Genomic DNA, 25,771 nt, shown 5'->3' with positions numbered 1-25,771 from the left:
AGAATTCGTTTTATTCGACCAAACAGACGAGCAGAGTGTGCGAGGCTCCGCCCTCTGCCAACAGCGCATCTGCACACAGCTGCGCCCCGGCACCTCGGCCCTGAGCCTGGCTAGTTCAGGGATCCCTCCTGGGTGGCGGGGGCAGGAGAAGGACATGGGCTCAGGGGGGCCCCACAGAGTGCCACCGGCCTCCCCCTCACCCCCCACGTGGAGCCACCAACAGCTGAGATCCAGGCACGGTTGGGAAAGCGAAGGGGAGAGGCAGGAGGAGCCTAAACAAGCCACCCTGAAACCACGGAACCCAGTGCACCCCGAGGTCTGCAACCCAAGGCCAGGAGGGAGCCGCCTCCCTCGTGACCCCTCTCAGAGCGGCAGAGCCCGGGAAGGGGGCGGCCGCAGAGAGGACCAAGGGAGGAAGCCCCAGGAGGGAGCAGAGCAGAGTCCCGTGGGTGCTGAGCGAGGAAGGAGTCCCAGGTGCTTCTCACAAGCGCACCTGTCCACCCGACAGGGACGGCGCAGGCAGCAGGCGGCCACCAGCTCCGGGGCCCATGCCCCACGCGCCCGGCCCGGGCGGTGGCCCCCTCAGACTTTCTGCCAAGCGTGCCCGGCAGGCGCACCCACAGGGGACACACGCAGGCCCGTGTGCCCCTCAGCCACGCGCACGCCGTGGGCCGCGTGGCTCACCTCTCCTTCACGTGGTTCTGTGCGCCCACAGCCCCGCCAGCCCCAGCCCCGCTCCCGCCCGCGCCCCCGGCCCCGCTGCACAGCGCCTCCGTGAGGTCGTCCATGACGGCGGTCTCCTTGGGGTCCAGCAGGCTGAACTCGCGGGCGAAGAGGAGGAAGTGCACGTACAGCGTGTTCAAGTGTCCGTGCAGCTCGAGGGCCAGCGTCTCCTTGAAGTGGCAGGAGTAGATGTGGGCCAGCACGTGGAACAGGAGCCTGCAGATCCTCCTCACCTGGGCCTCGAAGGAGCTGGGGAACGCCCGGCCTGCCGAGAGGCGGGCGCCGTCACCCGGGCGCCCCCTGGGCAGGGGACCCGGACCTGGACCCACCCCCAGCTCCGGCCCCAGCCCACGGCCCTCACCAAGCAGCCCTCTGACCTCCCTCCGCCAGTGACCCGTCCCAGCCCCGAGAGCTACGCCTGCGGGGCTACCTCTGCAACCAGGGCCCGAGACCCGCCGCATGCCACCCAAACCTGGACTGGGCCCCAGGGCCCCACAGGAGAGGCACACGGGTCCTCCTGCACCGGTGAGGCGAGGCCCCTGGAAGCCGGGATGGGCAAGAGCCCGGCCGGGCCTCACTCCCACGGGGCAGCTCACTGGCCGCAGGTCCCAGGGGCCGGGCACCCTGATGCCAGGCCCGGCGACCTACCGTACTTCGTGGGGAACACGTCTTCGTCCGTCACCAGCTTCTGCACAGAGCTCATGACGAAGTCGACGTACTGGGGGGCCGTGCACTTCACCTTCTTCCCCCGCTCGTCGTGCCAGTAGTACTGTCTGTGGGGACGGGCGGTCAGGCACCACCCCGCCACAGCGCCGTCCGGGGCTGAGGGCCCTGCTGCAGTCGGAGGCGGCACCCAGCCTGCTCCCCAGGCCCAGGGACAGCCGTGGGCCCCTGCAGCGGGGTCTGACGGGGGCCGGCCCGGGGAGGGGCCGTCTCCACTGAGGCGTCACATCCTCGTAAAGCAGCGGCTCTCGCCTCCCTCACCTCAGGGCCCATAAACTAAACACTGAAACCCCACGGCACACAAAAACACATTTTTGCCAATCTGACAAAAAATACAGGTGTAACTCGGACTCATTCACACAGGACGGCTATTGCTGTGCTAGCTGCTGCCACTTTCTTACTTGACAATCTCAGGGACAAGAGACCAGTGCCCCCGACTAACAGGCAGGTGTGGCGCGTTGTAGAAATTCTTGCGGCACCGGCTGAAAGTCGCTGTTTTAAAGAATCGTGTGATTTGTGTCATTTTAAGAGGCCCCGCTTTCCCGTCTCCCTCGAGGCCTGGCCCTCGCAAAAGCCCTGTCCCCCGAGAAGCCTCCGCCTCTCCACAGGCGGCTCTGTGAGAAGGTAAAGGAACCTTCTCCCCTCCCGAGGGTTGTGGGTCCCCCGCCAGGTGGACTCCGGGAAGGAGGTTGGCAGGACGGGGCCCACAGGGGCACGTGCACCTGCTCCTGTGCTCCCCACCCCTCTGCTGACGTGGGGGTGCCCCTGGCACAGGTGTCAGAGTCTCAGAAAGACAAGTGTGGCTGCAAACTGGGACAGGTGAGGCCTGAGGACAGCTCCCCCGGGACACCGGTGGCCCATCTGTTGGAACGAGGAACACTGCTTCCCCTGTTCCTCCCCTGTGCCATTTTATTCCACAGACCTTCTGTGGCCCGCGGTCCGGTGCAGGCCGACTTGATCACAGGCCCCACCCAAGTGGGGTCTGAGAGATGGGAGACCTTGCATGGACACCGTGCGAGCGGGCTCTGAGAGACGGGGGAACACGCGTGGACGCTGTGAGGGGGTCTGAGGTGGACGCACAGCAGCAGGCCACGGCCCACGGCCCTCCCGAGTCCCCAGGCCCGGCGCATCAGGCGGCACTCACGTGTTGCACACGGCCATGGTCTGGCACGCCTCCCCCGTGCAGAACTCCGAGATGGTGCTGTACTGCAGGTTGACGTGGTGGAAAAACGTGGTGGCTGTGAGGAGAGAAGAGCGGGCATGAGCACCACCACCTCAGACGCAGCACTGCCTGGGGTGAGTCCTCGGTGCTTGAACCTGGAGCAGCCAGCACGTCTCACAGACCAGAGACGAAGGCCCTGCACGGAGCCCCAGCCTTGGGAATGGCCGCCAGCCACCGCCAAACAGGCAGGCACAGGCCTGGACAGCAGGCACCAGGCTGGGCAGCTGGCTGGTGCCATAGAGACTGAGCCCCCACAAAGGGTGGGGCAAACATCCCACCCCAGCGAGGGCCACGAACCCCTGCTCTCACAAACACGAGCTGGGTGGGGTGCCGCTGGGCACTGGTTAAACAGGAGGCCCTCCAGCCCACCCTTCAGAGAAGAGCTGGTTCCCGGTAGGGTCCGACCACATGTGCAGGTGACGCTCGTGTGGCATCCTCTGAGCCCTGAGCCCAGGCCTGCCCAGGACCTGCACCGAGGCCCTCAACACCGAGGGCAGCCACCCGTGCTCTGCTTTCAGCCGACCTGTGCAGTTAGGGGAGTGAGGCCGGGCCACCCAAACAGCACACCCTCTGCAGCACCTCAGCACTGCCTCCCTGCTGGTCCCCGGCCCATCCGCTGGCCCTGCCCACCGTCCCCACCGTCCCCACGCACTGTTGCTGGCTAGCCACTCATTGAGGTCGATCTCCCGGGGCAGCAGCACCAGCTCCCTGAGCTCACAGTCGGTGATCCGGGCCCTGGCGCACTCGGGCTCCAGGTACGCCTTCTTCCCCTCCGCCGCCGGCTTCTTCCCATTGGGCTTCGCCTTGGACTTCCTGCGGGGAGAAGGGGGCAGTCACCACACAGCGGTGCAGGCGTGGAGTCCATGACAGGCCCCGGAGACAGCAGGGCTGCCCCCATTTGGTGGGACACCAAGGTCTCCGGGAGGTGCCCTGGAGATTCCGCTCCCACCGGCACCACACGCCGCCCAGCCACCATCTGGCCGGCAGAGCCGTCCTGCCAGTGCAGGGGAAGGGACAGAGACTCAAGCTGGTGCCTGACGCCACGGGGCCGAGCCTGGGCTCTGAGCTCCCCCAACGTATGACGATGCAGCCCTGCAGCCAGCCTGGCCCACGCCTAAGACCTGGGCTCCCAAGGCAGGACCAACACGCAGGACACAGGGCCGGGCATCACTCACCCTGACCCTTGGTCAGGGGAGGGTAGGCGTCCTGCACCCCTGACCCGACAGCCCCTGACTGAGCACCTGCTGCCTGCCAACACCCCCGCCCCAGTCACCACGGCTGCAGGCCCATCTGCACACCTGTCCCGTGCCTGTGCCCCCTCCGAGGGCAGGAGCAGGTGTCCTGGGAGAGAGGGTGCCAGGCGGGTGCTACAGAACCTGTGGAAATGGCCAGTCCTCACTGAGACTGCGTCTTGTTTAGGAGGATGGTTCTCCACGAAATCGTGCTGTTGGCCAGCGGGGAGCAGGCCTGCGTGGTCCTCTCATGAGTGAGCAAGTGTTCACTCCTAAAACGCCTCGTCTCCATCTGAAGAGTGCACGTCGGCAGCTAACACCACGAGCCAGCACGCTCTGGTGCCAAGGGGCCGCACACCCTCCTCAGCGGGAGGCCGAGGCCCCAGAGCCAGCCACCCGCCACTGCCCAGGCCAGAGGTGGGCTACGGTACCTGCAACTGAGGCTGGCAAGGGGAGGGCACGTCTCCAAAAAGGAAAACTGCCCCAGGAGCGGCCCAGAACTGAGGCTGGAGATGCGGGCCAGGCTGGGTGTGGCACAGGTCACTGCATTGGTCGCACTGGAGCCGCCTGGGCAGAACCCTGGGGTGGCCGTGGGCCCACTGCCCCGAGGTCGCCCTCCTTGGCCCCAGCCGCCCGCTCTCAGGATCCTCAGACCTGCGGAGGAGCCAGGCGCTGCCCACCTGGGGACTTGGCGGCCCTCCCGACTGCCCTGGCCAGGAGCACACGGCGGGGGGCTGTGGGGGTGAGAGGTCTCTGCAGCTCCTGACCTGGCCCTTTTTCTGTTCTGTGTTGAAAGCAGCTGGTGGTTTATTTGAGGAACAGGAAGAAAAAATGCTCCCCGGATGCCAGGGAAATGTTTTCCTTCAGCTTCTCACAGCAGATCTTCGCCTTAAAAGGCGACATGAGCTGGCCTCTGGGGCAGTGCTGGAGTGGCCAGTGCCAGGCCGGCCACCGTGTTCTGGGGACGGGCGGGACAAACCTGACCTGGGATCCCAACCCTACCTGGTGGGCCAGCTAGCGCACAGGCAGGGATGCTGCACACGGGCACAAATAACGTCCAGGTTTAGAAAACAGGATGAAGCTTGAAGGCACCGGTCATTCTGGGCGAGGGCTGGTGGTCCCCAGGCACACAGTGAGTGTGCTCCCCTTTTTTCCTGGGGTCCCCCTTAGCCTGCTGTGTGCGCGATCCCTCAAGGATGCTGAGATAGCTCGGGTCATGGCCAGGCAACAGATGCAGGCAGATCTGGAAGGGGTGCCGTGGAGGCCCTGAGAGCAGGAAGGACCAGAGGTGGCTCTGTCTGGAGACAGCCTCCTGGGATGTGGGACGGAGCAGGAGGGAAGGTCTGGGGTGTGAAGCAGGGTTAGAGGAACCTGTGGGTATGTGAGCAGTGGACCAGTGCTCACAGGTGCTGGGGGGCCCACAGACACCGCTCCACGGAAAGGGGCGCTGTTGGTGGTCTAAGAAGGGGGGCCCAGGGAGAGGGTGGCTGCTGGGGACTGAGAAGACAGGGCCAGCGGGATGCCACCCTGAGCCTCTGCCACTCCTCACTCCAGGCTACCTCAACCTCAGGGCAGGGGCACAGGCTCAGAATCCCGGGTCCTGGGCTCAGGCCTGAGAAACAGCTGTCCATGTGGGCAGTGTGGGGAGAGTCGGGGGGAGAAATAAAGGGGCTCAAGGCCCCACCTGCTTCTGGTGACAGGACAGCCAGGCTCCTACAGACCTCCTCCCCAGGACACGGCAGGGCACAGACTTGGGAGGGACTCAGCAGGCTGTGCAGCCCCCGCCCTGGCCGGAGATGTGGGGTTGGCCCTGTCGCCCCTAATGCCAGGCACAGACATGCAGGGACCGCTGGCACTGGGACTCTCCACCTCCCATAGGCATCTCATCCCGCGGGGCAGGTGATCATGGAGGCTTACCGCCATCCTGACCCCTGAGTTTCTAATGCAGGGCCCTGGGGTGGGGCCTGAAAACTGTCCTTCTGATGCTTGGAGGTTCCTGGCCTTGACGTTTTCTCGGGACCCAACTGGCCTGCTGCCACCACACCCCCACGGCACAGAGCCTGGGAAGACACCCCGGGACCCCTGACCTCCACGGGCTGCAGCTACCATGCTGTTTCTCTTGGTTTGACGGCCCAAACAAAGCGGCTTTCACAGGCCAATGCCGCACCTGGAGGGAGACTGACCACAGGCCGCCAGAGGAAGGCAGGTCAGGAGCTGCGAGCACCGAGCACCACTGACCCCAAACTGCAGCCACTGTGCTCAGACCACAGGTTCCACTCTCTAACACCTGGCGGAGCTGTCACCTTCCCCTAGAGTCTTCCCAGGCCCTCAGTGAGAATGAGAATGGCCTCGGTCTCCCACAGAGCTCGCCAGGACCTCTGCAGTCGCACAACATCACAGCTCAGAAGATGTGTTCTGCCCTGTCCTCCACGGGGCTGGTTTCGGCGCTCAGCCCTTTCCCATCGTGAACATGGGCATGTACACACCCACAGTGCACACAGGCATGCACAGACCTGTCCAAGGCGGTCACTTTCCCGACCTGAACCAATGACCTGCTGCCATCTTGCCCACTTTTCCAAATCCCACTGGTGATATGACGCGGGCACAGCTGTGGCAGCTGGCGGCGGGTCTCTGGTTTCCCCCTGCAGCTCATCGTGAGCCTCGTGTGGGACACGGCTGACCTGCTATGGAAGGAAAGGTGGACACCAGGTGTCCAGAGATGGCTGGAAGCACAGACACTCACAGGTTCTAACTCATCGGTCCCTTCACCAGGACCACCACCCGTGAGGCGTGGCCCTCACTGCGGACCTTCACCACGAGGCCTGTTAGCTTACGATTAAAAGCAGAATTGGAAAAGCAAGGACACTTTCATTGTAAAAATGAGGAGCCACTAGAATTACGCTGATGGAAACCTGCCTGAGCTCAACTGTGACACATTCTGAGTTAGGACGGCTGCTCCTGACCCGAGGGCCCCACACTTCCAGCTGGGGCTGAGCTCTGGCCCCTTGACCCCCATGCACACATGCACTCTCACGCTCCCCCAAATGCCCAACACGGCTTCTTCCCCTCGGACAGGAAAGGCTCTGCCCTGGGTCCCCCTGACCCGGGGGTAGATTCCCCTGACCTGTGCGGGGGGGGGGGGGGGGGGGGGGGGGGGGGTGTCTCCCTGACCCGTGAGGGTCAGAAGAGGTGTGAACGACTACGCTGGGCACCCTGGCTGCCCACGGCTAAGGTCACAGGCCAGACACCCCAGTGGCGAAGGGCCTGTCCAGTGGGCTCGGAGGGGACAGGACAAGGCAGAACTGCTGAGGCCAGAAAGACTAAGCAGCGGGCCCATCCTCACCTCCCAGATGCACGCTCTCCACTTGCTGGGGAAAACTCCCTTTCAGGGGCAGCAGGAAGTGCAGGCATTTAGGGGGAACCTCCCTGCAAACAAAGCTCTTGACCAAACCCTGCTGACGGGCAGCTGGCCCATCAGCCATCCTGGGGCAGGGACTCAGGACAGTCAGATGATCACCCTCAGTGGCCACCCCAACCCCCCACGTTCACCTGAGCACTCTGCCGACTGCCTGCAGCACCATTTTGCAGCTGAGTCCAGTCTTGGGGGGCTGGCTGAGCAAAGCCCGGTCTGCAGGGAGGCTGCTCTGGTCCCCCAGCATGCTGAGGTGGAGAGGGAAGTGGGAGCCCTGGCACCAACGCTGCTCCCTCCCTCCCCGGGCAGCCTGGGGCCAGGGACAGCAGCCAATGAAGACGCAGGGGAAGGAGGGCTCTGCCTGGCAGACACACAGCTGCTCCTTTCATGGCCTAGGCGGCCAGTCTGGTTAGAGGAGGGCGTGTCTCCATGGACTTTTCAAAGTGGCGCCTTGCGGGCGGGTGCTGTGTAGGGAGGGCAAAGCCCCAGGGGAGGACCCGTCAGTGAGGTTGGGTGGCACCTCCAGGCACTTCTGAAGCAGCTGGGAGAGCTCTTCTCAAGAGTGGGGGCAGCTCTGCCCAGGAGCTCCTGGGCTGACAGCACCCCTGGCCCGACAGCAGCCCAAGAAACCAGTGGGTGCCCAGCGGGCTACAGTCACAGGCCGCTGTCACCTGCAGAGTGGAGCCGGGCTCGGGCACACCCCCATGCGGACAGCCTTGGTAAAACAAGGCTGGCAGGCTCTGGGGCATTCTTACCAGGCACGAGCTAGCCAGGGCAGAGGCCGCCTCTGCAGCCGCCAAGGGCAGCAGGCCTGGAGGGGACATCCACAGCACCTTCCAGTGGGTGTGGAGAAGCATGGCCAGGCCTCCCCACAGGTCTGCCAAGGCCCTGTGCTCACATCCCCACCCACCTCAGCCCTGTCTTCCACCCGAGGCCACAACCCACAAAGGGCCCTCCGACCTCCTCACCTGTCCAGGTTCAACCCAGCTCTGCACTGTGGCAACTCCAAAGCCACCTCGAAGACAAATCAACAGGCTGCCTCTGTCCTGGGGACACCACACACAGAACACTGGCTGCCCATGAGGACCAGGGCAAACCGGCCCCCCACAGAACGGCATCCCCACAGCCACCCAGAGCGTCCGGGGACAGACACCACTGGGACGGCCACAGCCCAGGCAGCTAGAATCTGAGCACTTGAAGGTGCTTCTAGGTTCACCATGTCTCACTCCCTGCCCTGGTCCTAGAACCAGCCTCTTCTACCCTGGCTCCTTCCACCGGGGAAAAATGAACCCTGACCCCGGCACCAGTGAAACGCTGCTGCTGGCCCTCGGCTGACAGCACACTGGACACGTGTGCACATCTGTACACCTCAGCCCCGGCGACACAGACGTCTGCATGCAGATCAAGCTGCACCCCGTCCCTCCCGACGCCCCCACTCTGGCCCTTTGCCCGTGGGTCACTGCAACTTCCCCTGGGCTTGTCTGTAATGTGCCCCAGACACAGAACACGGCAGAAATAAAGTGGTGTAAAGAGCCTTGAACAGGGAGGCAAGAGGGCTCTGAGGATCGGGACTGAGAGCTCCTGAATATCTAGGGAGCTACAAGACACTCAATGCCAACATGTGGGGAGCACAAGGCCAAGGGACACTCATTCCCACTTTTGAGATGATGGAGAAACTGATGTGGGCCTGGATCACCATCACCACCACCACCACCTGCAAACTGGGTGAAATACAAAGCCAGTGGCTGCAGACGCTGACCACCAGCTGAGGCACAGGCCAGGCCCTGGCAGGCAGGGGAGGGCTGGGTGGTGAGCAGCTGCTGCCTACTGGAGGCTGGTATGGAGGTGAGCACACAGCTGGGGCTGCTGGAGTGTGCACGGTGGGGACCAGACAGGAAGGGCTGCCCGGGAAGGGACTCAGGGAACATGGACAGAGCAGACCAAGCCTCTGGCCAACCACTTGGCTGAGGGCGTGCAGGGCCTGGCAAACGGCTCCAAGGGCAGGAAGACAGAGTGCTCCCACACCAAGTGGAGACTAGGGCCCCGCTGAAGGGAGCAGGGCTGCAGCAGCTCAGAGGAAGGGTCTCTAGACAGGCCCTCAGAAGGCTTCCCCTGAACCAAGAGCAAGTGAGCGCCTGCTGGAACCACCACAACACTCTTCACCAAGGACCTCAGCAGCTGGGCCACCACAGCCAACGTAACATATACATGTTAGGCCCTGGCCAGGTGCTCAGTGGTTAGAGCATCAGCCTGCAGACTGAAGGGTCCCGTGTCCGATTCCGGCCAAGGGCACGTACCTCGGTTGCAGGCTCAATCCCAGGCTGGGGAGCATGCAGGAGGCAACCAGTGTGTCTCTCTCATCGATGTGTTTCTCTCTCTCCCTTCCACTCTCTCTGAAAAGCAATGGGGGGAAAAACATCCTCAGGTGAAGATTAAACATAAATACCCCCCCCCACACACACACACAGGAGATAAGGAAACAGAAAGATGCAACCCACAATCAGGAAAATAGGAACAGACACAACAAAAACATTGAAGGTGACAAAAATTTTAGAGCAACAAAAACAAATATATTCAAGGATTTAAAGAAAAAGGTGCACACAGTGAATGAAAAGATTAAGGCTTGCAAAAAGGTAGGAAACTCCAAAAAACACAAACAGGAAGTTCTGAAACTGAAGGCTATGATATCTGGATTGAAATTTTATAGGAAAGACTTAACAGCTGATTAAATTATGCAAAAAAAGATTGTAACAAACATATAACATCCGTAGAAGCCCTGGCCGGGTGGCCCAGTTGGTTGGAGCGTCGCCTTGTACACCAAAAGGCTGCAGGTTCAGTTCCCGGTCAGGCACATGCCTAGGTTGTGGGTTTGATCCTCAGTTGGGGCGTGTACAGGAGGCAGCCGATTGGTGTTTCTCTCTCACATCAATGCTCCTCTCTGTCTCCCTCCCCTCCTTTCTCTCTAAAATCTATTTAAAAAAACAAACATATTCTCGGGTGAGGATTTAAAAAAATGTGTAGAATGCAATTAAAGCCAGGCTTGGGGGAAGTTTATAACCATAAGTGTTTGTGTTCGATGAGAAGGCTTGCCTTGGCCGGGTGGCCCAGTTGGCTGGCGTTGCCCAGTGCACTGAAAGGTAGACAGGCCAATTCCCGGTCAGGGCACGCGCCGGGGTGGCAGGCTGGGTCCGCAGTAGCGAGCATGCAGGAGGCAGCGGATCTGCATCACACCCTCACATCAGCGCTTCACTCTCTCTCTTCCTCTCCCTTCCAATCTCTCTAAAAATCAATTTAAAAACCTTAAAAAAAAGAAAAAGGGCACTTAAAGTCAACAACCTACTGTCACCTCGGGAAGCTAGAAAAAAAGTGTGCACTAAACCCAAAAGAAGGAATAAAGATGATAAAAATCTATGACACAGAAAACGGACAAGTGAATTCATTAAACACAAAGTTACCTTTGAAACGTTTAGGACACTGATGAGTCAGCCAGCAAGACAGGTGGAAGGGGAGATGCAGCCAGGTCAGAGAGGAGACATCACCACAGACCCACAGGCATGGAGCAGGCCAAAGGGCTTCCATGGACAGACAACTTCTCGCACAAACACAAGTTACCAAAACCGATACAAGAGAAATTAACCTTTCTATGCAGACACGTTAGGTGCAGGTGGCTTTATGGGTGAGTTGTACCGGATCTATAAGGATATAATGCCACGTGCACACATGCTCTTTCAGAGAACAGAGGGGGAAACACTACCCAGTTGATTCAATTAGGACAAAATAAGGCAAATTACAGGGCAGCCTCCTCCCTGAACATAGTTATCACACTCCCTGCGAATGTCAGCAAACTGGATCTAGCCTGTGTGTGTGCGCATACATGGGTGAGGGGGTGCGTGTGTGCACATGTGTAACTGCCAGGCAGCTGTGCTCCTTTCCTTCTAACCCCTTCCCTCACCTTCCAGGCCACGGTCACCCACACTGGGCTCAGCCACACCAGCCACACACCCCCGCCCGCCAAGGCCTTCCTGCTCCTGCTCTCCCCCCAGGCTCTCTCTTGTCCTTTGGGTTCTGCTCATGGCCAACACCAGCTGTTGTGCTCACTTGGCTCCTGGTGCATACACCTGGCATGCGCCCTCCCATCACCTCTACCAGGGAGCAACGTCTGGAATGCAGGGCGTCACCCAGCATGTTGAAGGCTGCATCCCAGCACCCACAGCAATCCTGGGAATGTGTGGGGCCACATCCTGCCTGATTTAAATGAACCTGCTGCACAGTGTTGTCCTCCCTGGGAACTCCTAGGGACAGTCAGACGACATTCAGTGACATGTCCTTTCTCTGAACAACTGTCTGCTACTGATGGCCTTCAGCTCAGGGGAAGGGTCGCCACGTCCATGGTCACCACTGCACTGACTTCACCCTGCGGTTTGTTTGAGCTGCCACAGAAACAACAGAAGAAGGCACTTGGGCAGCACCCGCAGGGTATATGTCAAAGGAGACAGCAGGAGGGGGCCTGGGCTGTGGGGATGCTGACTTTGGAGCCACTGGTGCAGGGACTGAAAGAAGCCATCTCTGCACCTCCCCTGTGGGCCAGGTCCACTAGCCACCAGAGTGACCATGGAAACAAGGCTCAGGGTGGGCCTGGCCACAGGACCCACAGCGGAGTGGTGACCACCCTGCCCCTGGCCCAAGCGAGCCTTTGTACTGGCATCTGAGCGGGGTCTGCCAGGGTGGGGCTCGCCCTGCACACCACACACACCCACCACCGCCCTGTACAACCACGTCCAGGGAGTCAGGGAGACTTTGTGGGTGGAGGCCGAGAGAACCTGCAGGGGTCAAGCTGGAGGTGAAGCCACCAAGGTGACCATGGAAACACCAAGACACCGGAGCTCCCCGACTAGGGAGGAGGGGGTTAGCTACACACTGCGTCCGCCAGGGGCCAGGGTGGTAGCACACACGGAGAAGGCAGAGAAATCCCGCACAGTCCAAACACCACCCAGACCGTTCTGTTCCAAGTTCAGGTCAAGCCAAACTTCAAACAATCACAGTCGCTGTTGGAGCTGCCGAGTCATCCTGCCTGGCCCCTGGCCACTGCTGACCACAGGGGCACGGGTACCCAGGCCTCAGGGCAACCACTTCTGGCAAGTCCCCCCTCTGACCCTGCACCACATCAGTTAGACACGTGCCTGCCCAGCCTGGAGCACCGACAAGGCGACTGTCAGCCTGGGCACTGACAAGGTGGCCCAGTGGTGGCAGGCTGGCTGGGACCCCTGAGTAAACAGCAACCCTGTTTAATGCAGCAGAACACCCCCCCTGCCATGCTGGGGAGGGGTGAAGCCCCCGCTGCCCCTGCCCACCACAGGGCGCAGGTGAGGACAGAGGCTGGTGCTCACTGCTTCTCCAGAGGTCACAGGGGCTCAGAAAAGCCAGTGGGGCAGATTACACGGTCGCTCTTTACTCCCCCCGCCGTCCCTCACCAGCTGAGCAGGCACCGAGCCCAGGCAGCCGGGGTCCAGGCTGCCTAGGGAAAGGGCAGTGTGGGTCCTGCCAAGTCACCCCGCCCTTGCAGCGGGTATAAAAACCTCGGCTGCAAGATTTAGCCCAGGCTCAGTCCACAGGAAGGCAGCTCAGAGCCACACAGGAGGGAGCAGCAACTGGCAGGCGCAGCTCCAGGCCCAGGGGAGCCTGCAGATAGGCAGGAGATCTCAGCTGCCCAGTGCCCAGGGCTGCCCCTCGCTGCTACGAGACTAGCAACCTGCAGGTCCTCCAGCAGAAACACTGGGAATCTTAACCCTGTCCCCCAAACACTGAAATCCAAGTAAGAAAACAGCCTTGCACTGGAAAAATGACAAGATGGCAGTGTCCTCACTGTGGAAGGGCAATGGGAGTGTTTCTAGAGAGGGAGGGAACCCGAGAGGCACAGGCTGAGGAGCCCAACAGGGCGAAGGACTCCCCACCCCACGGCCACCCTCTTCAGGCCCATGGGGAGGAGATCGGTCCCTGTTCCCTGCACCAGGGGGACCTGAGCCCAGGGCCCCAGGCTGTCCCCTCACAGCTGATACACCCCCAGGCAGGCCCATCCCGGGCCAAGGGAGAATTCAGGGAGGTACAGACTGGAGGCCCTGTGCCTGTGTGCACACACAAAGTTCCAAGCAGCTTCCTGGTGAGCAACACACTCACAGACCCTCGTGTGCCTGGGCTGCCCCACTAGCGAGGGCATGAGGTCAAAAACCACCAAGGAGCTCTGTCCTCGAACCCTGCTGGGCCCGCCTGGCCTCATCCACTTCCCTTCCTGCTGTGGCCATTGGGCCTGGCGGGGCCTGTCCCTGGTTGTTTTGTAGAGGGAACGAGCTGGGGGCAGCTAGGGGTGCTGGGAGAAGGGACCCATGTCCGCCTCCTGGACATCCTGCTGGCCAAGAAGAAAGGGCACATTCCCGTCTAATTGGAAACGCTGTTTTCCTCTTTGGAATTAGAGGGGAGGCATAAGGCGTGGGTGTGCCAAAAAGGGAGAGGAATGCCAAGATGCCACAGCCCATACTTCAGATTCCCGAGGGTAGCCCCCAAGAAGCCTGGGAGGAGCAGCTCAGCAAAGAGCGGTGGCCAGGGACAGAGGGTTGGGCAGGAGCATGGACCAGCCCTTGGTATTTTCCAAGTAACCCTGAAACGGAAGCCGCAACCTTGGTTCTACATGGCAGGGACGATCTGTGCTGGCAGGGTGACCCAGCGCTGGGCAGGGATGTTCTTCGCCCACCCCCCAGACCCTCCCTCTCCCTCCAGCACTGGCCCCTCAGACTGGACGTGGGAAGACTGACCTGCTCCCCTTCCGTCGAGGGCCCACTGTGCTCCCCTCCCCTCCTAAAGGCCTCACACAGAGCTGCAAAGTGATGCCCACCCGGCTCGACCTGTGTGAGACACCTGGGCTGGGGGCTCCAGGCCTCCACAGGGTCCCCTGCAGGACCCGGCCTCTCTAGCCCATGAAGGAGTCACTGGTGTGGGCAGAGCTCTGCTTGTCTGGTGGCAGGACCTCCACCTAGCTCAGGGTGGCCCACGGAGGAGGGCCCAACCCTGCCAGGACTAACTGCGCTGGACTGTGGGGCTGGCTGGCGCCCTGACAGCCTCTCCCACAGGGCTCAGCCCCTGCCCACCTCCCAGCTGGCATCTCAGGATAACCCTTCCAGGTGTCCCTGAGCCCCACACCATCAAACGCCAACCAGTCAGAGTCAAGGCCTTGACCCAACCCTGAGGGTCAGTGTCCAAGGCCATGAGCTACACCCAGGTACCAGCCCAAGGCTTCCAAACAAACGCCACTGTCTCCACGGGGCTGTGCGCAGAAGCCAAGGACAAAGCACAGGCCTGTCACCCATGGGACCCTCAACCTGGTGGCCAGCCACACTGCTAACAGAATCTCTGCCCAGGGTGGGCACGCAGAGACAGGTGCACACAACACCTGCTCAGAAAAGGGGGCCTCTGACCCACTGTGATGCACAGGGCACCTCACACTCATGGGGGCCCTCCCACCACTACCCATGCCCACCCCCCCCACAAGATTGCAACACCACTTGGAGAAGGCTGTGTAGCTCAGGGAGATCCCTGTCTGCTGGAGTCACAGGCACGATCCCTGATCCTGGGGGACCCTGGCCCAGGCCCAGGGTGTGGCGGTAGGGCGGGCATTCACGTTGGTGGAATGTTACACATGCTCCTGCCAGGGCGGGGGGCCCCCTCTGAGGCTTCACTTCACAGTGACAAGTGTGCATGTACCTGAGGTGGGCTTGCCCACTCCAGCCTTCAGCAGGCCCTCCGTGTGTCCCCATGAGCCTAACCTTGCTATGCTCATCCTGGACTGACCCCTCCTGCCTCCAGCAGCCCATGGCAGCACCCTCGGGTGACACGGAACCTGCTCCACATCCATGTGGTCTGGTCCAGAGCCTGCGCTCCCCACCACGGTGGTCACCTGCCCCAGAACCTCTTGGGCCCCTCAGCTGTCCTGAGCGGTTGGCAGCGCCCCCTGGTGGACATGAGGGTCCACTCTACTTGCAGTGCCAGGGACCTATCCTCCCTGGTGCCAGGACAGGGAAAAGGTGACTCTTCCAAGTCCTGGAGTCTGTCTGGATAGAACTTCCCTTTCCTGCGAGCCCTGGGAAGCTCCAGGTGGCCAGCCTGGTCTGGGCCCACTTTCTGCATACCTACCCTCCTTCTCGGCCTCCAGGAACCAGGAGGTTCTGAAGGCAGAGGTGAGGTGGGGGCACTCAGACACACCCCAGAGGCCTTGGACACCCCCCCCAGAGGCCTCGGAGAGTGGACTCGGAGCAGAAAGCAGGCACATCAACCGGCACCAGCCTCCAGCCTCAATTTCCCATCTGCAAATGGGGATGCTGACCTCCAGTCCAGTGTGTCCTGAGTGGGCAGAGGACCACAGCACTCGTACAGGAGCCCAGCACCAGCTCCCAGTCACCCCTGGGCCCATGGGGTCAGCTGGCCAGGAGGAGGGCACCTGGGCCACCAGGAGCAGCCACCAACGGGAAAGTCGAATCTCCCTGCTGTGCAGTGGCGAGGACAGTGCACACGGATAGCACCAAGCGCTGGCTGCTCCCAGGGTCCCACTGCACTTGACTGTGTCCCTAGGGCAGTGGCTCCGCATGGAGTCAGTTGAGGAATTGAGCAAGAAAAGCCCCTTCTTAGCGATGACCATGTGATTCTAAACAGCATCCAGAGAATGCCACGAGCAGCCCACAGAGAAAACTTACAAAAGGTAATAAGGATTAAAAAAATAGGCCCAGCCCACTAGTAATGAGATACAGGTGACATAAGAGTCCTGCTGCACCTGCCAAGTGCAGGGCCATAAAACTGGCAGCCCAGCCAGCGCAGGCCCTGGGCCACCCAGCAGACACAAGCTAACAGAAAGTATGTGACAAAATGTATCAACAAGGGAAGGGCCACCTGACTCCTCTGGTAAAAAACAAGCAGCAAAGACAGATGCCCATGGCCCCTGCTACATTGTTTCCAACCACATGGCTCCTGCTACATTGTTTCCTTCCAACCACATGGCTCCTGCTACACTGTTTCCAATAACCACACATGGAAACAACCGAGCCCACCCGGTTCCAGTCCCACTCAGTTAGCTCCAACCATGACAGAGCCCTGTGCTGCCCGGGAAGAGGCCACAGCATGTCTCAGCAAGATCCAGAAGACAGAACAAAGACAGAAACACAGGAGCCAACACTCTTCTCTAGGTCTAGGGGTCCATGTACCTCCAAGAAGGAAGTAGGCAGGGGACAGAGGAGACAGGACACTTTCATCTCACCGTCCAGCAGTAGAAGGTGACACAGGTATCACTTTACATTGTTTTCTCTGCTCCTTCCTGGGGATGTGGGTTCCCTGCTGCCTTGCCCTTCCTGGGGATGTGGGTCCCCCATATTTCCCTGCTTTGACCCCTCCATTCCAGCCTGCCTACAACTCCCTGTCCTCCCTCCAGAGCTCACCAAAGCCTCCTGTCCGTGGCCTCAGCAGGCCCGGTGCTCCTTGCCTTTCTCTTCCTCTGCTCATGGGGACCCACAGTGATGCGGTTGTGGTGACGAGTCAGAACTGAGACTGCTTTGAGGAAATGAGGTCCCCAAGTTGTTTATGCAGGTGCGCTTCTCTATCAAGAACATGAGTTTAAACGAGTTAGCAAAGGCTTTGCAAACCGGGAAAGTCTTGTCTCACATCCCCTCCTGCTTGAGCCTTTCCCCCGGTGTTTGTAACACCTGCCTGGAGGGACGGTCCGAGGGGCTGGTACTCTGACACCCATCCTGCAGGTCAGAGCGGTCTCAGCGGCAGGCTGACGTGCAGGTGGCCACGGGGCAGGGCCTCTCTGTTTTCAGCAGTGGCAGTGGCTGTCCCGCTGCCTCCCCTGGCCCTGCTGGGAAGGGGGCTGGGGGTGAGCACAGCCTTGGGCCTCTCCTCTGGGGGCTGTGCAGGGAGACGGAGACAGAGGCAGCAGAGGAGACGGTGGCAGGAAGGGCTGCTCATGTCCACGTGGCAGGTACGCAGGAGTCTCCTGCCACCTGTACCTGGGTATCAGTGGGCTGCCTACTGCTTGATCCTTAACTTCGTAAGTTCCCTCCACAGGCTGAGCGTGGAGTTCAGCAGGTGCTGTTTAGATTCACGGGCCACGGCTGAGAAGGGCTTTTCTTCCTCCCTCCTCCACCGGCTCGCCGGGTGGAGGCCCTGAAAACCGGAGGCTGCCTGTTCCGCTGGCTCTGCCTGTCTTCCCTTCCCGCCTTCCCTGTTTGTGCGGCTCTGAGGCAGTGACCCGGGCCCTCTGCTAAGGCACCTGTGTCGCTACGCTCAGGTCCCTCTGCATCCCGCAAAGCAGGGTTTCTGTTACCTTGCAGCTGAACATCTCCTCTCGTTTCCACAGGAGTCCTTCTTTGTCCCCCGGTCACTCAGAAGTGTGTCTCCTAACTCACACACAGGGACTTGGCTCCCCTCTGCCGCTCCGTCTGGTTTCATTCCTCTTCGGCCAAGAACACACTCTGGGTGGCTGCGGTTTGGGGAGACCTGCTGCGGTTTCAGTCGGTAAGTGTTCTGAGGCTCAGAGAGGGCGAGCAGGCTGTGCTGTTGGGTGCCCTGCCTCTACGTCAGGCCGAACGTGTGTCATGGTTTCCAGAGCGCCATGCTGTCCGACACGTACGGTTAGGGGACAGCTGAGCTGAGCTTCTGGGACGAGCCTCCCCCTGCAGGGGTGAGGTCAGGTGGGGGGTCCAGCCTCCAGCACCTTCCCGGCGCCAGGCTGGCTCCACGTCCTCCCCAAGGGCTGTCGGGGCCCCAGGGAAGTAGAGCAAGAGGAGGGAGCACCCTTTCTCCCCCGCAGCCTGTGTCCCTTTCCAACCTCTATTTCCCACCCCAGCCCCTGGCCACCACTTTTCTAACCTGTTCCTAGAGTGCGACTTTCTTTTTTTAGGTCCCGCATATACGTGTGTACACACACACGCACACGCACATGTGAGATCACACAGTGTTGACTTTCTCGGTCTGGCTTACTTCGTTAGCATATGCCCTCCAGGTCCATCTGTGTTGTCACTACAACAGGATTTCCTTGTTTTAAGGCTGAATAACCTTCTGTGGTGTGTACGGACCACATTTTATCACCTGTCGACAGACACTAGGTTGTCTCCAGGCTGGGCTGTTGTAAATAAGGCTGCAGTGAACACGGGAGTGCAGACAGCTCTTCAAGGTAATGGTTTCGTCTGGATACAGACCGGGTAGTGGGACTGCTGGGTCCTTCTATCTTTAATTTTCTGAGGAGCCTGCACACTGTTTTCCATAGTGGCTGCACCAGTTACACTCCTACCACCAGCGCGAGGACTCCCTCTTCTCCACTCCTCGCCAGCACTGTCTCTTGCCTTCCTGATGACGGCCACCCTAACAGGAGCCGGCCTGCGGTCTGTGGTCGCTGAGGCAGAGCCAGTGCTCTGTATTTAGCTCAATGGTTCCGGTGTGGGCTGAGAACGTGGCCCCTGCACATGTCCCCGGTCGCCTGTTGGTGTTCTCTGCACCAGCTCCACCACCAGGGCGGCAGCTGGGCCCCCGACAGAGCCATCTCAGGAGAGCAGCCGCTGCCGCTGAACCAAGGGCCTGCTGCCTTCCTGCTGACAGTTCAGACCTCAGGGGCCAGCAAACCACAAATGCTCCCCCTAAAACCATGAGTCTGACAAGAAGGAGGTGATAAAGTAGAAGAAACAAGCACAGAGCACCCCAAGGAAGCACAGCCCTCCCCTTCTTCCCCCACGGCTGTTGCCTGCTCCTCAGTCCTGGGCAGGGAGTCGGCATGGAGCCTGGCGGGGCTGACGACCATGTGCCATGAAGGAGCAGCGGCCTGGTCAGCCCCAGACAATGCACATGGGAGACAAGGTCCAACAAGATGACACATTATTATCACATGAATTATAAATGCCGGAAACTCACAGAAGAACTCAGCCAGGCCCATCATCTCCTCAGTCAGAAAGGTAGGAGGCCGTCCCAGTAGGACAGAATGTAGGTCTGGGCTCCAAGGACATCTCCTCAAAGAGCCTTCCAGACCTCCTGGTTACGGTTAGGGAATGGCTGCCACCCCACTCCAGCACCACACCCACACTGTGCTTCCTGCCCCCTTCAGCAGCAGGGCCGCTGGCCCCGAGTGCTCAGAGCAGCTGGGCCCTGCTCATCAGAGGTCACAGATTCTCGGGCTCTCACTCGACATCCACGGCACTGTTCATGACAAACTGCCTCATCACACGTGTCCCCAAAGAACACGCTGCAGCGTGGGGCTGTGAGGGGCGCAAGGGGGGAGACCGCAAAGCAGCTTCCCAGCAGCAGACCCGGACCCAGGGCCGCCAATAATTAGATCTGAGCTCATCTCACTCCTGAGTTCACTGCTAGGTCCACCCAGGGGTCTGGACATCTGACTCCTGCTGGGCCACCTGGCCCCCCCAGGCCTTTCCATGGTCTGACCAAAGCGGGGCTGGGCACTTCACTGGGCATGGCCCATGGAGGCCAAACCCCAAGACAATGGGGCTCTGGGGGCACTGGTCCCTGGGGAGCAGTCTGCCAGCCCAGGGCCAGCCCAATGCAGAGGCTGGAGGGGAGACATTTCTCCACCCCACAGGGAAAGGCTGTGCCCCTCCGAGGGAGCTCCATGCCTGCACACCACACAGAGACACTCAATGAACACTGAGCAAAACCACTATCGCTACACACAGCAGCGACGTGCCAAACACAAAGGCTCGAGAGTGGCAACCACCCACATTTCGCTGGGATACATTCGTGGGCAGCTGCAGATGAGAGCGGCACGCACACCCACCCAGCCACCACGCACATCACTCGCACTGGCAGACAGGGAAAGCAGGTGAAACCTGAATGCGGCCACAGCCAGAAGCACCTGGTTCCACCCAGACAGCACCACGGGCCACATGTGCAATCACTTCCCCTCTCCTGTGTCCACACTCGACCCTTCCCTCTCAATCACTTCCATGTCCACATTTCCAGGACCCTGGGGAAGAGGCAGGTGGCAGGTGGCAGGCAGCAGGCGGCGACACCTGGTGGTGAGAGCCCAGGACAGAGGCTGGAAGCAGGTGGCTGGTGAGGACCAACACCAGCCCTCACCAGCCGGGCTCATCTCAAAAGCATCTGCCCCAAGAGACAGCCCGCCCACTGCTGGCCCCCTGGTCCCACCCGGCAGAGCCTTTCTGAGGCACCTGGGGTGGCTCAGGTCCTGTCTCCTGCCAGCGGCACAGCTTCAAGGACCCTGTGCAGGGTTCCCAGCAGACGCTCAAGCAGGAGAGCAGATGGCAAAATACAAACAAGGTGCTGCTCAGTGTCCAGGCACAGGGGCTGGCCTACAAGGCTCCAGGTGAGTCTGAACGCAACACCAGCCCAGGCAGCACCTCAGCAAACCCAGCCCCAAACGATCGCCTGGGAGGAGCCCTCACACAGAGGCTGTTTCGGGAAGTGTTTCTCAGAGGAATCACTGCTCCACACCGGTGCACTCCCAGGTCCTGCTCCTGGGCCACAGTCTTCCCTCCTCCACCTGGAAGATCCCTGCGCATGTTCCATTCGGCTGACTGGGCTCCCGGCTCAGACCTCCCTCTGCCCGCCCCCTCCCCCCAGCTCCACCTCCTGCGCTATCCACGCTCCCACGCGCGTTCAGGCCTCCGTCCCAGCCTGAGGAAGCAGACGTGGTGGGAGCCGATCCCTGGCATGGGGCCGGGACTACAAAGGTGGTTAGGACCTGGAGGTCTCCGGAGTGGAGGGCATGTGCCTCCTATCAGGAAAGGCCAGGCGCAGAAGCAACACTCGTGGTCAGCAAAGAGCAGGGGCCAAGTCAACGGAGAAGCAAACAAGCACATCTCCACGCTAAGGAGCGAGCTCGGCAGCAGAGGGTGGGTGGACAGCTGTCACAGTGCCGCCATGGACAAGCTTTACAAAGTCACACTATGTGACCCAGTCACGGAAGACCACACATTGTGGTTCCACTTATAAGAAATACCCAGAATCGGCAAATCTACAGCCAGGAAGAAAATGAGAGGTTGCTGGGGGCGGGGTGGACAGGAATGACTGCTGATGGACAGCAGGTTTTTGAGGTGACAGTAATATCCTCAAATTAAACTGTGGTGATGGTTACACAACGCTGTAATTTCACTAAAAATTACTTAATTGTACACTTAAAACAAGTAAACTTTATGGTATGTAAATTATACCTCAATGAGGCTGTTAAAAAAAAAAGTCTGGAGACTGGGGCGAGTTCAGTCTGGGTCTCCTCACCATCAGGCTCAGTGGTCAGCCACCGGCAACACCCGCCCACGAGGCAGCATGCGAGGAAGCCACCACCACCACTCAGGCCCTGCAGATACAGGTGCTCGGGCTCCCCGGGCACAGGGCTCCTGAAGGCAGAGCTGGACAGGCCAGCTGAGCTGAGAGGACGTGTCAGCCGGCGAGAGCTCCCGGGGCCTTGCACTCTGCACTGTGTCGCCAAGCTGCAGGGTCATCGCCTTCCCCAGAGCCAGGAGGCTGACTGGCGCCTCACCTGCTGCTTTGAGGGGGGCAGGAGGTGGCTTCGTCAAGGTGTCCCCCAGGAAGCCGGGAAGGGGGCTCCTGGAGTGCACTTGCTGCCCCTGGCTTCAGGTCCAGGCCCTCGGGTGCAGACTGGAGGGAGCACATGTCCCTACAAACATCACCCTGTGGGCCCCACCCAGGGCCGGTGGGAGGGCCCAGGTTAGCTCTGCCTGTGAGAAGAGGTAGGAGTCGGCTTCCTCTAACTATTCCCAGAGGCATGGAGACTTCTGGATTGTGCTTTCTGTTGGTGAAATTTACACTGAGCTGCTCTCGTCCACTCACAAGTGCCCATGGTTGCCAGTTAGGGATAAGACAAAAAGTTCTCCTCAAACCACCAAAGGCTGCAGCAGGGCAGGGCTCCTCCTGCCGCAGACCACGTGGGATCTGACGTCACTCCGCTGCTCCCCCCTCTAGGCCTGCCACCTTGTCAGCAGCTTCCCAGGAGGAGGCAGCCAGGGACTAAAGAGGCAGACCACACAAGGAGTGGTGGCCCTCCGCAAGTCAGGAGAGAAAAAAGCACCGCACACCTCCTCCACAGCCAGCTCACGCCCAGGCGGGGAACGCAGTGACGGGCCACGCGAGCCACACCGCAAAGCTACTCTCTAGAGACAAGTCCCAACGTGCGTGCGGCGCTGGTCCTGGCTTCCGAGCAGGTTTCCTGAAGGACCTCCCTCTCCTCAGACGCTGCCAGGAGAGCTGAAGATAAGGCCTCCCCATTACTCAGCAAAGCCCTTCCAGTGACCAACACGGTCCTGGTCATGACAGCGGTCACAGACGGAGGGAGCATTACTGCTACAACAGTCGCGTCCACACTGTCACCTGAGATTGATTGATGCAAACTCTTTCTTAATAGACAAAATAGACAACATTTAAAGCACAGAGAGAGAACTGTGTTCCAAATTACCTGGTGGACACTGATAAACGGTGTGAATTAATAAGAAGAGCAAGAAAGAGTTTTTAAAAAATAACACACTTCCTGAAGTCCCCCAGGCTGAAACCCAGCTAAAGGGTTAGCATCCAGCTCAACCCCGGTGCTAAGCACGTGGAAGGTGTCCAGTGGGTGAAGCTCCTCCACACACCGCTGCCTGGCTGTCCCCGCTGGGGTGCAGGGACCAGCTGAGTGAGAAGTGGGCCAGAGTGGAGACGTCTCGGGGCTCTGCTGCTCCCGCACTCTGTGGCTAAACCTAGGCCCCAGCATCTTCAGAGTTTCCAGGAGATGCTCAGAAACGTGTGGGAGGGATAGAGGGGCACCGTCTAGGATGCCACATTGAAAACAAGCCCTTGAGGAAGGTCAGTACTTGACATCTGAAATTATACCAACTTTTTTTTTTAAGGAATTATTTTTAAAGTTAAGAAATTATTAAAGAATTCAGGATTTATAACATCCAATATACAATCTACTACATTTAAAAACCAAACTCCATCTGAAGCCCTCTTTTGAATCTCTAGTGTCCTTCCGGAACCGCCCATTGTACAGCCAGGCAGAGCGAACACTCCCTCCCTTCCCAGGGGCCAGGAGGCAGCAGCTCCCAGACTTGTCCCTTTTAGATCTACCTTCCTGTAGTTCAGCACTCGGACCAGTTACACCAGGAGGGGGCCCCAGGAGATGAGAGCTCCACTGGCCTCAGCCAGACGCCTGCCTGGATGCCAAGGTCTTATAAAGGGCCTCCAGTGCCAGTCCCTTAGGAGCCTAACTGTGGTCAATTCCTGGATATTCACAAGGGGGACAGTAGAGTCCACAAAGCGCAGACCTCGGTCGGTTTAAACGACTGAGGGCCAGGTGGTCTCCAGGCACTGAAGTACCTGCTCGTGATCATCACAGGGACAAAATACCAGCCGCTGCCGCCTCAGCAACCCTAGCTGACCGGCGGGTCCTTCCCACACACAGCCCTGTGAACTCAACCCGCCGATCAACAGTGCACGTGGGCACGGGGCTGAGACAGGCCCACTGGGAGGCCAGGTGAGTCCTTCCAAGTAAACGCAGAAAGCGAGTGTCTACAGTTCCAAACGAGGCAAACACAGCTGTCTGCCCTCCCCGGCCTCCTGCAGAACCCCTCTGGCGGGAGCAGCCGCCAACACACAGCAATGCCAGACACCGGGCAGGAGCTTTCCTCCGTCTCCTCGGTTCACCTTCCCCCAACGCCAGGGGGCAAGTCCTACAGCTTCCACCTTACAAAAAAGGCTTCGGAGGAGCAGGCCCGGCCCTGGCTGGTGAGGCTCAGTGGTCAGAGCCTCCGCCCGAAGACTGAAGGATCCCCCGGATTGAATTCCGCCCAAGGGCATGTACCTGGGTTGCAGGCTGGATCCCTGGCCCGCTGGGGCGTGTGCAGGAGGCAACCAACCAATTGGTGTGTCTCTCTCACATCCATGTTTCTCTCTCTCACATCCATGTTTCTCTCTCTCTCTCTCTGAAAAGCAATGGAAAAAATATCCTGGAATGAGGTTTAAAAATAATAATAATGATAATAATAAAGAGCAGGTGGGGAGAGGTAAGCGACCCCGGAAGGTGGCACCGCTAACCAGCAGGGCTGGGGTAGCAGAGCTGCGTCTCCGCGGGTCCCAGCACCACCCACGCGCCGCCCTGCCCCCTGCGCGCCGGCTCCACGCGTGTCCCACGGCCGCACTCGCACTTCTCTCCGGCCTCACAACTCATCCCTCAAGCTGCCTGTCAGCCCCTGGCTCCCCTTTTCCTAAACTCCGGGTGACCTGTGGGCCTAACCCGTCGCCCTGGGGAGCCAGCAGCGCCCTCCACGCTGCCCCACGCCCCGCAAGGGGGACACCAAGGCTTTTCCCTCCTCCCCGGGGCTTCGGCGTCCAGACCCGGCCTCCCCCGGCCAGAGGCGCCGAAAGGCTCCTGGAGGGGGCGCGGGGCGCGGGGGGGGGGGCCTCCCTCCGGGCGCTCAGCGGGCACCGTCAGAGGCGCCGCGTTAGCCAAAGAGCTGCGAGGCGACGGGACGTTTCACCCCGTTTCTCTCATTTCCAGCGAAACACAAAAGCAACTGGAGGGAAGCCCGGCCCGCGGCGCCCGGCCCGACGCTTCCTTCCTGCTCCACCCGGCGCGTCCGCCGCCGCAGCGCTGGGCGCGCCCCGCTCCCTGTTCCCCACGCCCCGCGCCCGGTTCCCTGTTCCCCACGCCCCGCTCCCCACGCCCCGCGCCCCGCGCCCGGCTCCCCACGCCCGGCTCCCCACGCCCCGCGCCCGGCTCCCTGCTCCCCGCTCCCCGCGCCCCGCGCCCGGCTGAGCGGGCCGCCTGGCCTCGGCCCTCGGGAGGAAGAAGCTGCCCGCCGGCGCTGAAGCCGCTCCTCCCCGAGGCGAGTCCCCGCGGGACCGGCGCCCGCAGCGCCCCGCCGACCTCCCCGGACGCCCGACGCCGGCGGCTCCGCGGGGCCGGGGACCCGGGCCGGCTCCGGGGGCTCCGGGGCGGGCGGGCGGGCAGCGCGGGCGCCGGTCCCGCGCAGGCCGGGCCAGCCCCGCGCCCGGCCCGACACCCCGCCCGGCCCGCCGGTCACCGGCCCGGACCCGCGGAGTCGCCCCTCGCCGGGGCCGGATGCCGGCACCGGATGCCCTTGAGCGGCGGCGCCCGCCCCGCGCCCCCCCGCGCCCCCCCGCGGCCCAGGCGCCTGCCGCCCCACTCACCCCATGAGCCAGTCCATGGCTGCGCGGGGCCCGCCGCGCCCGCCGCGCCCGCCGCCCGACACGCTCGGCCCTCAGCCCGCGGCGGCGGCGGCGGCGGCCGGAAGTAAACACTCGCTCGCTCACGCCCACACGCGCGCCGCGGGCGCCGCCGGAAGTGACGCGCCGCGCCGCCTTCTGGGAGATGTAGTCCCCGCCGCCCCGCCCCGAGCATGCGCCCTGCTGTCCGCCCCAGTCCTGGGACTGACCTCGGACCTCAGA

At 61.0% G+C, this 25,771-nt stretch overlaps 1 protein-coding gene across 2 annotated transcripts; it reads right to left on the bottom strand.

Moving 5' to 3' along the window:
- On the bottom strand, window positions 1-25,540 carry MOB2 (MOB kinase activator 2). Of its 2 annotated transcripts, none has more exons than XM_087822469.1 (5): window positions 25,514-25,540; window positions 3,321-3,481; window positions 2,591-2,684; window positions 1,372-1,496; window positions 1-988 (listed from the first exon to the last, which is right to left on the bottom strand). In XM_087822469.1, exons 1-5 carry the CDS (start codon window positions 25,528-25,530, stop codon window positions 681-683), a joined length of 705 nt encoding a protein of 234 aa, XP_087678595.1. In that variant the 5' UTR covers window positions 25,531-25,540; the 3' UTR covers window positions 1-680. The 2 variants fall into 2 exon arrangements, with proteins under 2 accessions (XP_087678595.1, XP_087678596.1); XM_087822470.1 differs by lacking the exon at window positions 25,514-25,540 and adding an exon at window positions 7,450-7,645.
- Window positions 25,541-25,771: the final 231 nt, after the last annotated feature.

This window comes from Miniopterus natalensis, chromosome 11, assembly GCF_054644295.1.
Source record: "Miniopterus natalensis isolate mMinNat1 chromosome 11, mMinNat1.hap1, whole genome shotgun sequence".
Classification (NCBI taxonomy): Eukaryota; Metazoa; Chordata; class Mammalia; order Chiroptera; family Miniopteridae; genus Miniopterus; species Miniopterus natalensis.
This window is presented reverse-complemented; position numbering and strand designations above follow the sequence as displayed.

Bases quoted from the DNA above. Each gene is read 5' to 3' on its own strand.
- MOB2 (XM_087822470.1), bottom strand. From the start codon at position 7,559: ATGCTGGGGGACCAGAGCAGCCTCCCTGCAGACCGGGCTTTGCTCAGC. The intron at 3,482-7,449 runs GTGAACGTGGGG...TTCTCCCCGCAG, and splicing joins GCAGTCGGCAGAGTGCTCAG to GAAGTCCAAGGCGAAGCCCA. The intron at 1,497-2,590 runs GTGAGTGCCGCC...CCGTCCCCACAG, and splicing joins ACCATGGCCGTGTGCAACAC to ACAGTACTACTGGCACGACG.